The sequence below is a fragment of the Girardinichthys multiradiatus genome, chromosome 17 (assembly GCF_021462225.1).
Source record: "Girardinichthys multiradiatus isolate DD_20200921_A chromosome 17, DD_fGirMul_XY1, whole genome shotgun sequence".
Lineage (NCBI taxonomy): Eukaryota > Metazoa > Chordata > Actinopteri > Cyprinodontiformes > Goodeidae > Girardinichthys > Girardinichthys multiradiatus.
This window is the reverse complement of record NC_061809.1, coordinates 20,474,502-20,491,603: the sequence shown is the minus strand read 5'-3', so window position 1 is coordinate 20,491,603 and position 17,102 is coordinate 20,474,502. Positions and strand designations below refer to the sequence as shown.

General features: G+C 37.8%; 2 protein-coding genes across 2 annotated transcripts; one reads left to right on the top strand and one right to left on the bottom strand.

The window, feature by feature from the left end:
* The first annotated feature begins 5,959 nt into the window (after positions 1-5,959).
* LOC124882755 lies at positions 5,960-10,558 on the top strand. The gene is made up of 3 exons (XM_047389289.1): positions 5,960-6,154; positions 7,909-8,513; positions 9,884-10,558. Exons 1-3 carry the CDS (start codon positions 6,129-6,131, stop codon positions 10,243-10,245), a joined length of 993 nt encoding a protein of 330 aa, XP_047245245.1. The 5' UTR covers positions 5,960-6,128; the 3' UTR covers positions 10,246-10,558.
* Positions 10,559-14,269: 3,711 nt separating this feature from the next.
* LOC124883314 (leptin-B-like) lies at positions 14,270-15,704 on the bottom strand. Its single transcript, XM_047390357.1, has 3 exons — positions 15,302-15,704; positions 14,929-15,084; positions 14,270-14,795 (listed from the first exon to the last, which is right to left on the bottom strand). The coding sequence occupies exons 2-3, from the start codon at positions 15,082-15,084 to the stop codon at positions 14,481-14,483; spliced, it is 471 nt and encodes a 156-aa protein (XP_047246313.1). The 5' UTR covers positions 15,302-15,704; the 3' UTR covers positions 14,270-14,480.
* Between the last annotated feature and the right edge of the window lie 1,398 nt (positions 15,705-17,102).

Below are 17,102 nucleotides of genomic sequence, written 5' to 3'. Positions count from 1 at the left end.
CTAAATGGAGGTTGTTCCAGAGTCGGGTGCTGCCACTGAAAAGGCCCGGTCACCCCAGTGCTTTAACCTGGTTTTTGGGACATCTAATAAAAGGTAACTTGATGACCTCGGAGATCTTCCATGTACAGAAAGACTTAAAAGTTCAGATAAATAGGGTGGAGCTAATCCATTTAACACTTTAAAAACAAACCTTAAGATGAACAGGAAGCCAGTGCAAAGAAGTAATATGCTCACGTTTGGAGGTGTTGGTTAGAAGACGGGAAGCTGCATTCTGGACAAGCTGAAGTTTTCTTAGGGAAGACTGATGGACACCAACATAAAGTCCACTACAGTAATCAAGTCTAGAACTTAAGAAAGCATGATTGGCCTTCTCTAAGTCAGTGCGATATACAAAAGATTTTACTTTAGTCAACAAACACAGATGATAAAAGCTAGATTTGACTACAGAGTTGATTTGTATATCAAAGCTAAACTCCTGGTCGAAAATTACCTCCAGATTTCTGTTTTATTTAACTTAAAAGGCAGAGCACTGATGTCTGTGGTAGCAATATCGCCAAATAAAATTCATTCAGTCTTTTGATGGTTTAAAAACAAAATAAATTCACCTTTGTCTTTTCACCATGTTGAATATGAACATTTATTATAAATAAAAAAATAACAAAGCAAGAACCCACTGCAGTTGTTGCTACTAAAGAATTTTGTAACTTTAAACTTTGTAAAAGGGCAGGCCCCACATAAGTTTTATTTCTGATTTATTATATTTTGTTACACCCTTCAAGCACGAAACACCACAATTTTTCCAAATCCTATAGTTGGATCTAGTTACACTTTCTCTACTAACTACAGTTTGCATTTCCTTGCTTTAACCTCAAAAACCATACTTGCCAAATACAAAGCCATTTAAATGCTGCAGTGCCTGGACAGCTCAAATGCAGTTGTGATGATTTCATTGTGCACGTCAAACGTCTGGAGAACGCGTGATGCAGGGCAAAAGTAAAAAAGGAAAAGACTGAGAGAAAGCAGGAAGCTGCAGTGGAATTTCCACACCCTAATGTGGGTGGACACTACATAACATAGTGAAGTGGACATATTTCCCCCTCTCTTCCCTCTTTTTCTTCTATGCATTCCCCTCCCTCCCAACTTTCCCTCTTTGCTTGGATAATGGAGGCCATGTTGAAACAATACAAAAAGGAAAGGCCATGAGGTGCTGTGGCAGCAAATGGAGAGCTGGTCTCACAGCTTCTTTTCTTTAGAGGTTGAGTTTCGAGGGGGTTCGGCGGGTATGTATAGAAAATTGGCAGGAATGCGGGTGGGGGGCTATTTATGAGATGAGGATGAGAGAGGGGCTGTGGATGTGAAACGTACTACAGAAACAGGGCCTGGGAAGGGCAAAGGTAATATTTTTTAAGGACTAGAAGATTTTTATGGCTGGCTAAACCCAAAAGTGATCAGGCTGAGCCATGAAAACATGACTTTTTCTGTTGCCCAAACAAATACAGTTCTCTGCAAAAGTATTTAACTTGTCTTAGCTTTTTAAAACACTCACAATCAAATAAATTAGAACATTTCACAAGGATAACTAGAAATATAAAATGCAGTTTTGAAATGATGATTTTATGTGAAAAAGTATTTCCTACTTAAACCTAATAACTAGTTAAACCACCATTGGTGACAACAACCTCCATCAAGGCTTTGTGATAACTGGAAATAATTCTTTTGGATTGCTGTGAGTAAATTTTAGCCAACTTTTCTTTGAAAAATTGTTTTAATTCTTCCACACCAGAGAGTTTACAATCATGAACCAGTTTAAGGTCTTTTCACAGCATCTTAATCAGATTTACATCTGGAACTTAAGAATGCCACTCCAATGCCTTAATTTCAGTTTTCTTTCTCAGCCATTCAGAGGTGGAGATGCTGATTTACTTCAACTCATTGTGGTGATACATAACTCAAGAGAACTTGAGCTTAAGGCCACAAACTGATGCTGGGACTTACTCCTTCAGGGTTTTCTGGTAACAATTAGAATTCAGGATTCGATCAGTTATTGCAACACATCCAAGTTAAATTATTGCAACAGCTCCAAATTATCACACTACCACCACCATACTTTGACTGTCAGTATAGAGTTTTGTTTCTGAAATGCTGTGTTAGTTTCATGCCAAATGCAAAAGCAACACAAGCCTTCCAATAGGTTCCACTTCTGTCTCATTGGTCCACAGAATATTTCCATAAAAGTATTTGTGTCCTTTGTAGATCTTTATGTTATTTTTGTTCAGCAGTGGTTTTGACCCAGTAACCCTTTGGAATAATTCTGGTAGGCTAGCAACATCTGGGGCTCTCCATTGTTCTCCACTGTACTATGTTTTCTCCATTTGTGGGTAATGGCTCTTACTGTGGTTGACTGGAGCCCCAAATCATTAGAAGTGGCTTTGTAGCTCTTTCCAGACTGTTTGAAGTAAATGACAAAATTTCTGTAGATGCATTCTTTTTTAAATATTTTAGCCCACTTCATGTTGTCGGACATGTTCTACTTCAGTGAACTCTTGATTTTGCTGGTCAGTCAGTATTCAGGCCTGGGTACAGCTAGTAAAATTTTACAGTTTGACCACAAAATATGTGGATAAAGTTGTTTAATTTATGATTTAACAAGAATGGCAATTATATTTTCACAAAAGGCCAGGATGGTTTGGTTAGCTTTTTTCCTCTTAATAAATCAAATCATCATTTTACTCAGGTTATCTGTGTCTGATATAAAAAATCTATTGATCTGAAACATGGTAGTGAGACAAAAAATAAAAAAAAAAGGAATACATAAGGGGGTGCATCCTTTTTCACAACACTGTATTTATAAAAGCCAAATGACCCAATATTATTTTTATTAATCAGGTAACCTCTTTCCATTTTTTGAGAACAAATAAATTCTGCACTCTTCACCAAAACCTTCGCATCAATCTGTATTTTAAACCAACAGCAGCAGCCAGCCCAGCTTGATTTTCACCAAACAAGCTTTAACACACTTGCTTTCAAAGTTAATTTGGCTGGTTTGCCATTTAGCAGGTGCAGTAAGTCACTCTACTAAGCTTTTTGTTCAATTTACTTTAATTTGCAAATTTCTGTCAAGTCAGATAGATTACAGGGCCGATCATGAGCCGGAAAAAAGTTTCTACAGTAATTTCAAATTGTAAATGGCAATAAAAAAAAGCTTAGAGCCACTTTCTTAGAAGTCTACATGGGGCATGCATGCATTTATGCTTTATTAATCTTTCAAAAAATGTGACTTTTTTAACCTTTTTGTATTTATTCTTTCCTCAATTTCATTGTTCCTCCCAGTACAATGACAATAAAGACTATTCTATTCTATTCTATTCTAAACAAGATCAAATCAAAATCTTTTAATTCATGTGGCGCTTGTGTGCTTATTTTCAATATTTTAATTTCAGAAATACATCCATGTTTTCTCCCTAATAAACGGTTTTATCTTTGCATATTCTGAAAATGCAACAAAGGTGTTTGGAACAGATAATGTGTTGTGCATTCATCTGCTAGAAACAAAGTGCTCAAGAAGATGGTTAGTTGCTTAGTTGTTTTATGTAGATACATACAACACAGGTACATCTTGCTTAATTAATCGTTGAAGTGATTTCAAAAAAATAATGATTATTCATGATTGAAAAATTTTAACTTTCAATGAAAGTCTCTTCAGATTCCCTTGGGAACAATTTTCAAGACCACTTTGAAAGATACCAAAGTCTGGCTTCCATTTACAAAGATATACAAGAAAATTTGAAGATTAAAACTATATTGTATACAGGAACAAGAATAAACAAGAAAGTACACCTAGCAGGCATGACATTATGACCACTAACAGATTAAGAGAATTGGTGAGATATGTTGGGCATCAAGTGATTATTTTATTCTCAAAGTTGCTGTGTTAAAAGCAGGAAAATTGGCAAATATAAGGATTTGAGTGAGTTTCACAAGAGCAAATTGTGGTTACTAGACGACTGAGTCAGAGCATCTCCAAAATTGCAGCTCTTGTGAGGTGTTTCCAGTCTGCAATGGTCAGGATGTGTCAAACGTGGTCCACGTTTGTGGAAAATGATGGGGCAAAGGCACATCGCTGAAGGTTTGGAGTGATGGATGGTCTGTTTGGTCCAATTGAAAAAGAAATGACATACTGCAGCTCAAATTGTCAAAGACGTTAATGCTGTTAGAAGTAAGAAGTGGTTCAAAAGGTGCACCAACAAATTTTAGGTGCTGAAATGGCCTTGAAATGACCAGGATCTCAATCAAGCATCTCTTTTTTTTTTTTTTTTTGGCATAGTGGCCTTTATTGTACAGTAATCGGACCGGAAACAGAAGGGGAAGACATGCAGACACTGGCACGAGATCAGGAATCGAACCCAGAACAACCACGTCAAGGACTATAGCCTCTGCACATGGTACGCACGCTCTACCAACTGAACCACCAGTACCCCAATCATTCATCTTTGGGATGTGCTGAAAAAAACAAATCTGATCCATGGAGGCCTCACCTTACATGACTTAATGGATGCACTGCTAATATTCTGGTACCTGATACCACAGCAGACCTTCAAAAGTCCATTGGTGTCATTCCCTCAATGGTTAAGGGATGTTTTGCCCTCTAAAGGGGGAGCAGCAAGCAGTTAGGGGTAATGTTTTTTTTAATAATGTGTGTTGCATAAATAAATTGGCTTCCACAAAAATAAACTATTTTATGTCATAATTTCAAAATAATGTAACGGGCTGCACGGTGGCGCAGTTGGTAGCACTGTTTGGTAGCACTGTTGCCTTGCAGCAAGAAGGTCCTGGGTTTGATTCCTGACCGGGGGTCTTTCTGCATGGAGTTTGTATGTTCTCCCCGTGCATGCGTGGGTTCTCACCGGGTACTCTGGCTTCCTCCCACAGTCCAAAGACATGCCTGTTAGGTTAATTGGTCACTCTGAATTGCCCTTAGGTGTCTGAATGAGTGTGTGCATGGTTGTTTGTGTGTTGCCCTGTGATGGACTGGCGACCTGTCCAGGGTGTACCCTGCCTCTTGCCCATAGACTGCTGGAGATAGGCACCAGCTTCCCCGTGACCCACAATGGAATAAGCGGTAGAAAATGACTGAAATTTCAAAATAGTTTCTAGGATTACAGTAGATGGGACAGGATAATATTTTAGATATATATCCTGTAAATGCATTTTTAAACACATCTTATTCTATAGATATCACATTTTACTGAGTTAAAACAAGAAATTCCCACAGAATCAAACTATATACGTAGAAAAGGTACATGCACTTTTTTACATCCTGTGGGAAATATGCCATTTAAATATGTACCAGAAGGAGAATGTGACTGATTATCTGAAAATTGTTTGCGGGTTTAAATATTTATTTTGTTGCTGTTTTAAATCAAAATACACTTGATGTTCCTTTTTTTTAGCTTTGAATTACATTTTTATTTGCAACATTTGAGCTTCTAAATTATATGAATTACATCCCTGCAACTCATATTTGCCACAGCGTGCTTACTATCCTGTAGTGTTTCATAAAGAAAGACAAGTGGACATGGCTCCATCTTGTGGCGCTGAAAAGTATTGCACGTCCATGTTTAGTAGGTCAAGATAAACTCACAATGTGAGTATAACCTTGTAATTTTTCCTTAGTTAGCCCACAGAAGCGGTCAGTGTGACTTTGTTCCATTAACACTGAGGCCTTAATCTAAGTTGTAAAGGCAGAAAAAGGCTCTATTGAATGTTAAATATTTCGTGAACTTTTATTTAATATCGTTTATTTAATATCGTTTAATATCGTTTATCTTCTTTCTTGTATGAAATGTGTTAATAATTATATGAAATAATATGAAATATGTTAATAAACTCCTCTGGTTCAGTTGAGGTGACGGGAGCGGGCACCGCAAGAAGAGCGCGCGTACACGGGAAAATGCGGTGGTTTATTGGGGGCATAGAGCGCGTGGATGTGGCACGGGGGCGCGGTTGTCATTTAATTCCACGGATATCCATTGCTATACGCCGAGCTGGCAGCGCAGCATATCAGAGAGGCGTGCAAAGTAATTTTCCAGACCACCAAGCGGACAAGGACGTCTTTTCAGTCTCTCAGCATGGGAAACCTGGTGCTCTCCACCAGGTAACACATACAATGAAACGTTACTTTAATATAATTCAGGAAAATGAGGACATGTTGCTAATATATCCGCCTGAGACCCGGTGGGAATGCATTAAAATGTCTTCGAGTATACCGCCTCTAGCCTTACATTTAGATTCTATTATAAAGGTAAGGAGAGCTTCAGCAGGCTGCCTCCTTTCCTTTGTTGGGGGTTAGTTATCTTTGAGGTTTTCAGGAATTCAAGGGTTTACAGTAGGCCTGTATATATGCGGCATATCCTAAACAATGATCAGACTCCAGCACGCGTTGTTGATCTTATAAGAGTTGGCATTGTTGTTAAATTAAGAACTGCGAGGTGTCAAAAGCTAACGTGGAGCTGTATACCTTTACTGAAGGAAACAATCAGAAAAAAACTGTTTAGTTTGTATGCGCTGCAATGGCTAGAATAAACCCAGTGGTTTTGAATGCTAAAATGTTTAGACAGTTTGGAAAATAAACATAAGTGTGGTTTGAGTGTAGGGTTGTTTTTTTTAAATGGTAATTACAAAGAACTGCAGTCAGTCAGTCAGTCATTTTCTACCGCTTATTCCATAGTGGGTCGCGGGGGAACTGGTGCCTATCTCCAGCAGTCTATGGGCGAGAGGCAGGGTACACCCCGGACAGGTCGCCAGTCCATCGCAGGGCAACACACAAACAACCATGCACACACTCATTCAGACACCTAAGGGCAATTTAGAGTTACCAATTAACCTAACAGGCATGTCTTTGGACTGTGGGAGGAAGCCGGTGTACCCGGTGAGAACCCACGCATGCACAGGGAGAACATGCAAACTCCATGCAGAAATACCCCAGGCCAGGAATCGAACCCAGGACCTTCTTGGGTTCGACAGTGCTACCAACTGCTCCACCGTGCAGCCCTACAAAGAACTGCAATTATTTTCAAATCATATCAATGTAAAAAGACAAAAGGTTGAACTTGGCTAAAATATACTGTATGTGCGGATTGTCTGTTTGAAGCCAGTCAGTTTCAACATTACTTGGTCAAGGAGACTTATGTTGCCCCACTTTATCGTTTAAGAGCACTCTGTTCTCTTTGCAAACAACTCTTGCTTAATAACTCTAATCACACATTAGGCAATCAGATCTTACTTTATGTTCATTTTCTTGCTTAAATAGAACCCTTCCTGCCATCAGCATGGAGGCATACTTGTCATTTGGCTTTTCAAGTGTTGGGTTATTATTACTGTAATAGTAGTAACTAGTTATAATAACTATAATAATAGTTATAATAGTAATATGTAATAATAACATAACAAATAGTAGTAGTCACATCAAATTAATTGCTATTTTATTATCTTAAGTTGTTGTATTTTGTATTCACAATCTTTTCCAATAAATGAATAATTTTTCCACATCTTTAACTGTACAACACTTCTTTATGATGTTCTTTTCATTTTTACTAACCGGTTAGTAATAAAAACCTAAATAGAAATAAGATGTTTCAAAATTTGTTTTTAAACCAAAGTCGCACAAAATGGTGGCATGGAAAAATTGAGTTATTGTTTACCTCAATTTTAAAATCTCTTATTTGACATTTTTAATAATTTATGACTGACTTCTAATAGAAACAAATGCAATTTCTAGTTTCCACTTTATCTTGGACATGTTTAGCTCAATGAATAACCCAAATATTGTCCGATGTTACAAGTTTATTCTCCCCTCCTAGATGACAAAAATGATTTGTTAAGAAACCTAACTCATCTCATTTTTTCTAGTTTTTTCAGGGCTGATGCAACCACATCTGAACCGATCCATTCAGGGAGGTTTGTAGCCAGGAGAATGTGCAATGGTATAATTTATTACTATACTCCTATGACAGAGGCTGAGCACCAGACAGTATCCCTTGTGAAAGACTTGAAGACCACAGCAACTCTGTCCCCCATTGCATCTTCACTGTCCTCAGAAACACTTTCCCACACAATTATTTCCCCCCAAATGCTGTCAGATGCTGCTCCCAATTCTCGCCCTCTTCTGCTCTTCTTCTCCTGGCTCCGTGCCCAACCTGGGTCTGTGGCCAAGTACAGGGACCTCTACCTTGACCGTGGTATGGATGTCCTCCTCATTCAGAGCAGTGTAATGCACTTCTTGTGGCCTCGATGGGGACTCAACTACGGGTTGGAGATTTTGAATATTTTACAAGAGCCTCCTTTCACAGGAAGGCTCATACTGGTGCATGCTTCTTCCATTGGTGGTTACACTTTCACCCAGCTGCTCACCCACATTGCTCAGCAACCAAAACAGTACACTGGCCTGGCACAGAGAGTGAAAGGGCACATTTATGACAGTCTAGTGGTTGGCTCTCTAGATCACATGGCGACAGGTGAGTGAGACTGATGCATAACAGTTGTATTGGAGCTCAGGTTACATTTGTGTCTTTTGCGTCAGAACTTTCTATAACTATTAACTGCTGACCTACTGGTGCAGTTTGTCAGAAGTAGAGGATTTCCTAGTGTTTTCCTGTTTCAGGTCTTTCAACCGAGTCTTTGTTTATTTTAAGAATGTCAATTTAATCCATGTAATGCTCCATGCTAAGTAAACAAGGCATAGCAGGTCCTTTTATTATGTATATTACATTGTTACGTTTAGCCTTGTCAAATGAAAGAAATTAGTGACTGTAAGTCAATACAGGGTGTACCTCGTCACCCTGTATACAAATATATACAGTACCTTGCAAAAGTATTTAAACTTTGTAAACCACAAACATCAATGTAATTTATTGGAATTTTATGTGATAGACCAATACAAAGTAGCCTATAATTGAGAAAAGTAAAAAAAAATATATATATCTATACATTTTTAGATTTAGTTCTGGACTTTGACTGGGCCATTCTAACAGATGAACATCTGTTATCTGAATCATTCCACTGTAGCTCTGGCTGTATGTTTATGCTGGAAGATGAAACTCTGCCGTGACTTTAAGTCTTGCAGCCGCTAACAGGTTTCTTCCAGTATTGGCCTTTATTGTTTTCTGTATCAACTTTGACCAAGTTTCCCGTCTGTGCACCATGATGCTGCCATTACCAGGTTTTACAGTAGGGATGGTGTGTTCAGGGTGATGTGCAGTGTTTGTTTTCCACCAAGTTTTCTGATATTGTTTTGTAATCCAACCCTGCTTTAAACTTCTCCACAATTTTATCACTGCCTGCTGTATTACGTGGTCTTCATGATGCTGTTCACAAATCTCTAAGGTCTTCACAGAACAGCTGAAGTTATACTGAGAGTAAATTCCACCCAGTTGGATACAATATAGAGACTACTAAAGGCACTGGATTTTATTTAGGAGTTTTAGATTAAAAGAGGCTGAATACATCTGCATGCAACACTTTTTTTTAATTTTCACTTGAAAAAGCTTTTTAAAACAAGGTATCATTTGTATTTCCACTTTACTACTATGCACTACTTTCTGTTGGTCTATCACATAAAATCCTTATTATATACATTGAGGTTTGTAATTGTAACCGGACAAAATCTAAGAAAGTTCAAGGGGTATTAGTACATCTGCAAGGCACTGGTTATTTATGCTATTTTGTGTAAAAAGAGCAAAGATATTTGTTTCAAAGTATAAACTGTTCTTGTAATCAGATATCAGAAATTTGTGCTTTAAGCAGCACAAATAGAGGTAGTGTAATGTCCAATTAGTGCATGTCATGGCAGTAATATCCCTACAATATAAATGTAATTGTTTTTCAGGGCTTGGCAAGACTTTGGTGCCACGTTTAGAGGGCTTCATCAAAACTACTGCCATGCTCTACTTCTGGCTCTTCAAGTCCCAAACTGCAGACTTATATGAGAGCAGCATCCAAGTTTTCTACAACAGCCCGGTTACTTCTCCAGCCCTCTTTTATTTCAGCGAAAATGATGCAATGTGCAGCCCTGCTGTCCTGGAAAAGCTGATGGACCTCTGGAGGCAAAGGGGAATGTCTGTAGGTAGCATGAAGTGGAAGAAGTCCACACATGCCGCCCACCTGCGATGCCACCCAGAAGAGTATGTTTCCACGTTGCAGCACTTCTTGAACTCCCTGTCTTTTCCTTCCCCTAAATCCAGCATTTGAACTGTGTGGCAAAATTTAAGTTTTAAATACTTTCATTATTTCCCAAAACATGCACTACTATTCCAAGCAGAATGCACTTTTATCTTATTATTTTATCTTTTAGCTCTGATTTTATTGAAAAATGAAACTTTTAAATATTTTTGTCAACTTCAAACCATCTCTATTTTTATTTGTCATTGTAATTGAGGTCATATTTGAGGTATTTGTGAGCATACTGTAACACCTCTTTAGTTTGCACAAAAACATGTTTACCAGTTGTTAATTAATAAACGTTTGCTGCACAAGTTGAAAATTAAATTTTAAATTAACATGAGTTTTATTTGTGCAAAAAATCTTTATTATTTCAGACAAAAAATTATCAAATCCTTTATTTAGCTTGTTTTTATGACCATAGAAGATGTTATGTTCAACATATTTTCCAATTTTAAACATGACCATATCACCAGTAGATGATTTGAGTTAGCAGAAAAGGTAGCGGAGGGTTGGCTGTTGTTCAGTGGCGCAACCAGTGAAAGGATACTGAAGGGCTTTTGTTCCAGTTTAGTGAAGTGAGCATATAGGGGCGGAGCCTACATCAGCTAGTGATAAAGTAGGTCAGAGATGAAGTGACCAAATGTAGAGAATATTGGTCCATTAGGATGAATGTAGAGATTATGTTCTTTTGTTTGATGAAAAACACCCCTTATTTTTGAATAAGGAGCAAGACACACCAAGCATCTACAAACTGAAAGTTTATTTCTGAAGTAATTGTGTCTGTATTTTATGTATCTTACTGTAGTTGCTTTGGTTTTCTTCAGTCTAATTTTGAAGCATTGTAATGCTTGTTTGCATGTTTTTGAAAACCTCATATCCTTTAGATCTTGGCTCAGTGTCCTGATGGCCCACTCAGCAATAGATAGTTGTTCTTTTTAGTTTGAGCATTGCTGTTGTTGCTGACACATCAATACATTTTATCAGAAAGTTGAGCTCATTAAAAATATTTTTTGCTCTCTCAGGAAACGTGTAGCAAAAGTCTCTGAGGCTGACTTGGAGCTGCTTGATGGTTTAAGTGGCACTCGGCATTGTATTTACCTTGACCTGTTGTGCTACTATAAACTGAATCTGCAAGCTTTCCTGTACAAAGGGGCATGACTGGCTAAAGTTTCTGATTTACATAAATAATTAAAGCTCATTTTTAGGGAATAATCCCAAGGCTACAGTTACCTGTGCTGGACATCAAACCCCATCTTGGCTTTAACCTCAGGTAATGGATGCACTGTTAGTGTAAGTGAAGCCAATGACCTACCTTTGGTGAGGATATAATCAGTGAAAGGTAATAACTAAACTTTAGGGAGGTTTTTTATTTCTAAAATCTTATGGAAAATGTTCCAGTATAAAATACATCAGACTTCTTGCATCAGAAGACATCTTACAGCTTTTTTATGCTAAAAATGAGTTGATAAGTCAAATGTTTTTAATTAGTTCCAAACAAAGATACAGTCCATCCATTCATGCATTGTCCTTCGCTTATCCGGGGTCGGGTCGCGGGGGCAGCAGCCTAAGCAAAGAAACCCAGTCTTCCCTCTCCCCAGCCACTTGGGCCAGCTCCATTTTCCCCTCATTCGTGAACAAGAGATCCCAAGATACTTTAACTCCTCCACTTGAGGCAGGTCCTCCCCCCCGACCCAGAGAAGGCACTCTACCCTTTTCCGGATCAAGACCATGGCCTCGGACTTGGAGCCACTGATTCTCATCCCAACCACTTTACGTTCAGGCCGCGAACTGCTTCAATGAGAGCTGTAGATCACAAGCTGATGAAGCCCATAGTACCAAATCATCCGCAACAAGCAAAGACGCTATCCTAAGGCCACCAAAACGGATCCCCTCAACACCTTGGCTGCGCCTAGAAATTCTGTCTATAAAAGTTATGAAAAAAAATCTGTGACAAAGGGCAACCTTGGCGGAGTCCAATCCTCACTGGAAATGAGTCCAACTTACTGCAATGCAATGCAGACCAAGCTCTGACACCGGTCATACAAGGACCTAACTAACAGCCCGTATCAAAGTGCCTGGTACCCCATACTCCCGGAGTACCCCCCACAAGATTCCCTGAGGGACACGGTCTAACGCCCTCTCCAAGTCCACAAAGCACATGTAGGCTGGTTGGGCGAACTCCCATGAACCCTCCAGGACGCTGCTGAGGGTGTAAAGCTGGTCCAGTGTTCCACGGCCAGGACGAAAACCACACACTGGTCTTTCTGAATGTGAGGTTCGACTATCTGATGGACGCTCGTCTCCAGAACCCCTGAATAGACCTTACCAGGGAGGCTTAAAGATACAGTCATGGGAATAAATTAGAAAACTCCATTAAATATGTAGTTCTTTTTTAAGGAACCTTTACTTATCTATGTCTATTCATATTTTTTTATTTATATCTGGAAAGAAATGTATTTTATTGCTTTTAATATATTGTTATAATTTTTCTCACAGAGAACAATTTATAAATAAAAATATGTTTTAGCTGAGGTAAATGTTAGGAAATCCTGACATCTAGTGTTAGTTTTTGTACAGACAGTCCCGCACTTTCCTCAGAAAACATCTGATACAGACCAATTTATGGTGGATTCTATGATGGTGGCCCCACCCTGCTGCTACAAGGCATTCACAAACCATGACACTTCCAGCTCCCTCACAATTCATAAGAGATAGCTAACATGTCTTGTGTTCTGGTGTCCAAATAGTTAAATTTTTAATTAATCTTTCCCAAGAACATTATTGCAGAGGTTCTTTTTTATCTAAGTTCTCACTGATGAACTTCAGTCTGGGTTTCATGTTTTGTTTTAAAATGGTGTTAAGTTGTATGGAACACTTCAATATGACAGCAAAATAAGTGTCAAGGTCTCACAATACCCGTCAGCAACAACGTTATTCATGAAATGCATGGTATATTTAATGTTACTGCACTTGCCGATGTTGTTATTTATTCAGCTTTTGGTGTTTAGGTGTGTATGATACTTATTAAAAATCTCTGTAAGGTAAGGAAATCACCTGCATAATAAAGTCATTTTGCAGAAGTCTCATTAAACTATTTTTGTAAAAACAAAATTCAAAACCATTTAAAATACATATGTTTTTGGTTCTGTCACTTTTGGTTCTGTCACTTAAAATTTCAATAAAGCACATTGGGCCTGATCTTAAAAAGGTCAATGAGTTGGCGGAGGTAAATTCAACTTTGGAGCTGTATTTCATTGTAAGTCTGAAAATGGCTATCAGCTTTCCCAGGTTTTATGATTGATATTTCATGGTTTAACTGTAGCTTTTAGTATTTTCATGTTTTTAAATGCTTTTACTGTTGTTTTGTAGCACTCTGAAATACTTATATGAATGCCTATTATTATTATTGTTGTCATTATTTTTAGCATATGTTTTGTTATTATTACCCCCAACTCCATGGCTGTGAATTTCATCTTTCTTATACGGCCACTCGGCTCTCCTAAACTGTTCATGATGACAGGCACTACCAAAATTCTCATTTAAATAGGATGGTTCAAATCGCTTTTGCATCTGTTATCCACTGCATGTGCAATCTTTGTAGATCACACTCAACACGCCCACTTATTGCACGTGAAATTAAAATTTTTTCGCACAAGCAATTTAGCGCTTTTTATTTGGAATCTTTTAAGATCAGGCCAATGGCGTTTTGTGGCGGTAACAAAATGTAAAAAGGATTAAGTGGTATTAATTGTAAAATAAACTGTAAAATAAATTTCCTGATTCGTCCAATCTTTTAAATAAATCAAGAATCACAACAAAAATCTTAAAATTATTAAAAAGCATTAACATGGTTGCATTTTAAATAACGTGCCACTCCTTTCACTTCTGCTTACAACAGGTTTTGGCATTACTTTACAGTAATTTTCCCATTTGCTGTAATAACTGCAAAAAACAATAATTCACAGTCAAAATATTATCTTGGAAAAAAATATTTATTAAATATATTTATTATTGAAGTTATTACTATATATTTTAAGCACCAAATGCTCCTTTAGTATAGTCTTTGTCTTTACAAATATTTAAAAATCTCTTTAACTTAAGTATTTCATATTTAACAAACACCTCCGTAAAAAAACATTTAATTGAAAAATATGAAATTAGTATTTCAATATGCAAAGAAAAAAACATTTTTTAGACACAGAGCCCTGATGATATTGACATCATTGCAACATTACACATTTAAGTAATACATGTTCATTTTGTCAACAGACTTTCAGTTTGTCCTTATTTGGAGGAAGGTTCTCCAGGTAGTGCTGCACCTTTGCTAGCGTCACATAGTGCTCACTGTCGGGGAACAAAGGCTCCCTGGGCTCCACACTTGGTTTGTCCTGGATGGGACAGTCCATCATTAAGGCGAGAGAGCGCACCCTTCTGTCCAGGCTGGAAACGTCAGCTTGAATTTGAATCAGGAGATCTGTGAAAGGGCTCTGGAGTTCGTTATCTAAATGTTCAAGGTAGAGGCTGATACCAGTCAGTCCATTAATGGGTGGAGTGGAGACTTCTATCTGTGGGGGTGCCTGCAGCAGACAAAAATGGCAATATATCAGCAGAAGTTAGTTGTGATGCTGTTGGTTGCTCTTTTACTGGAGCAACTTAATTTTGCCCATAAAAAACAATTAAAGCATCTGTTGCATTGAGCAGTGTGCATACCTTATTCTTTAGTTTCTTTATATGGACTAGAGTTATCTGAGCAATATTTAGTATGTTGTGTATATTATTTCTGATAGAGTCACTCTTTGTTGGAAGACTTGTGCACTCAGGAGCTGCCATTACAAAGATGAACAATAGGGCCATAGGGATGCACATCTAAAAAATGAAATGGAAAAAGTCATGCAAAGACATTACAAACAATAAATAAATTAATTGCCAACAAATTGAAATATTTATATTCTTTTCATTTTAGCATTTCATTTTAATTATTAAAATTTCTGGGTGCCATTTAAAAGCTAAGTTAAGCATAAGCTGCTCAAAACTAAGTTTTTCTTCATAAAAACAGGCCCTTTGTTTATATCATATTGCTTACCTTTGTATATCAACTTCTGGATGTCCTCCAGTGGCAATGAATGAAAGTGATAGCCTATCCCTTGTTTCAGATCTTATTTAAATAGTCAGCCCCCAGCATAAATCATGTTTGGTCTTGCCTGGGTCTTTTCCCCTCCTACCTCTTTCCCCTTTGGCTCAAACCTGAGTCTGACCCTGCTAGGTTAGTCAGGAAATTCACGTTCGAAACCATGAACACAGGCTCTCTTGGTATCATGACAGTGACTCAGTGTTTGGAGCCCACACACATCCTGTGTTTTTTGTAATTGTGATGAAGATGCAGTTTACTGGAAAATGTGCAGGTAGGACATGGTCATGTGATGCATCAGTTGTACACCTCTGCATGATGATAAAAGGTCAAGTGAAAGTGTACAAACTCCTGTTAAAATCCCTGTTTTTGTGATATAAAAATTAAACCATGATGAATAATTTTTACACACATTTTCCACCTTTAATATGACATACAGGTAAAACCAGATATTTAAAACCAGCATTTGAAAAGACACATGATGATTTTTCTTTTCTTTTATAGAACTGACAAATCTTTATAAAGAAAAGATTTGCAGTTCAATAATTGGGATCATCCTTACAATTTAACTTTTTAAAGCACCTATTTGTTTCATCATTGTCTTCTCTGGTTTACATTTGCTCATTTACATTCTTAGGCTAAACCCATATTGTGAAGCCAGGTTACAGAAGAGCACAAGGATCCCAGGTCAGGAGAATGGTCCAAAAAATCTGTAGCATTATTACATGCATTATGTTACAAAATGCATTTGCTCACCTCTTCAAATCATTGAATTCAGGTGTTGCAATTACCTCTATTGTCACAGATGTATAAAATTCAGCACCTAGGCATGCAGACTGCTTCTACAAACATTTGCATGATTTGTTACAGTGGAAAGGTTAGCTCAATGAAGACATTGATGATCGGATTTGATGTGGTGCAACTTTATTGATGTTGACAGCTGCTATAGCTGCGGGGGGAAGGGTGTTCTGTCAAAATTTTAAACCTTGTGGATTAAGAATGGACAGTCACTCATGTTCATGTATTTATAGAGGCTAATGACTTAATATGTTTGTCAAAATATAAGGCACAGTAGGGAGTGATTAATCACATTGACTAAATCTTGATGTTTGTCAAAAAATAAAGGTAAGTCTAAATGGAAATGATCAGGAAAACTGCCAAGTGGCTGACAGCAACATTTAAAGAACTACAGGAGAACTACACTGTAAAGAACTACACTGGTTGTATGCTACATGGGATAACAATCTTCTACATTCTCCACATGTATGGACCACCGAGTAGGGCTGCAAAACAGAAGCCATTTATTCCAAATAAAACATCCAGACCTGTCTAAAATCTCCCGAGAGCTTCTGCAAGAACATGTTATGGTCTTCCAAAATTCCAAAACGTAAGTTTGACATGGACAAAATGCTGACCATGTTCAAAAATACACCATACCCACAGCAAAACACGCTTGTGGCAGCATCATGAATCTTGGTTTACTTTTTGTCGGATAGAACTGTGGTTTTTGCTGAGGTGAATGAAAACATGCAGGTATCTGCTGAAAACCAGATACCTGCATTTAAATGTATATCCAAAAAAACAGAACATTACTTCATGTTGGACAATATACATTTTTAGGTGGGCTAGCCATAGTCCACAATGTAGTCTGACAGACAATCTGTGGGATCACCTGAAAAGAGATGCCAGCTGATAGATCTGTAGAAAGTTTGAGTGGAGAAATAATACTAAGACAAGATGTGGGGTGCTGGGGCAC

Bases quoted from the DNA above. Each gene is read 5' to 3' on its own strand.
- LOC124882755 (XM_047389289.1), top strand. From the start codon at position 6,129: ATGGGAAACCTGGTGCTCTCCACCAG. The intron at 6,155-7,908 runs GTAACACATACA...CATTTTTTCTAG, and splicing joins AACCTGGTGCTCTCCACCAG to TTTTTTCAGGGCTGATGCAA. The intron at 8,514-9,883 runs GTGAGTGAGACT...ATTGTTTTTCAG, and splicing joins TCTAGATCACATGGCGACAG to GGCTTGGCAAGACTTTGGTG.
- LOC124883314 (XM_047390357.1), bottom strand. From the start codon at position 15,084: ATGTGCATCCCTATGGCCCTATTGTTCATCTTTGTAATGGCAGCTCCT. The intron at 14,796-14,928 runs GTATGCACACTG...TGTCTGCTGCAG, and splicing joins TAAAGAAACTAAAGAATAAG to GCACCCCCACAGATAGAAGT.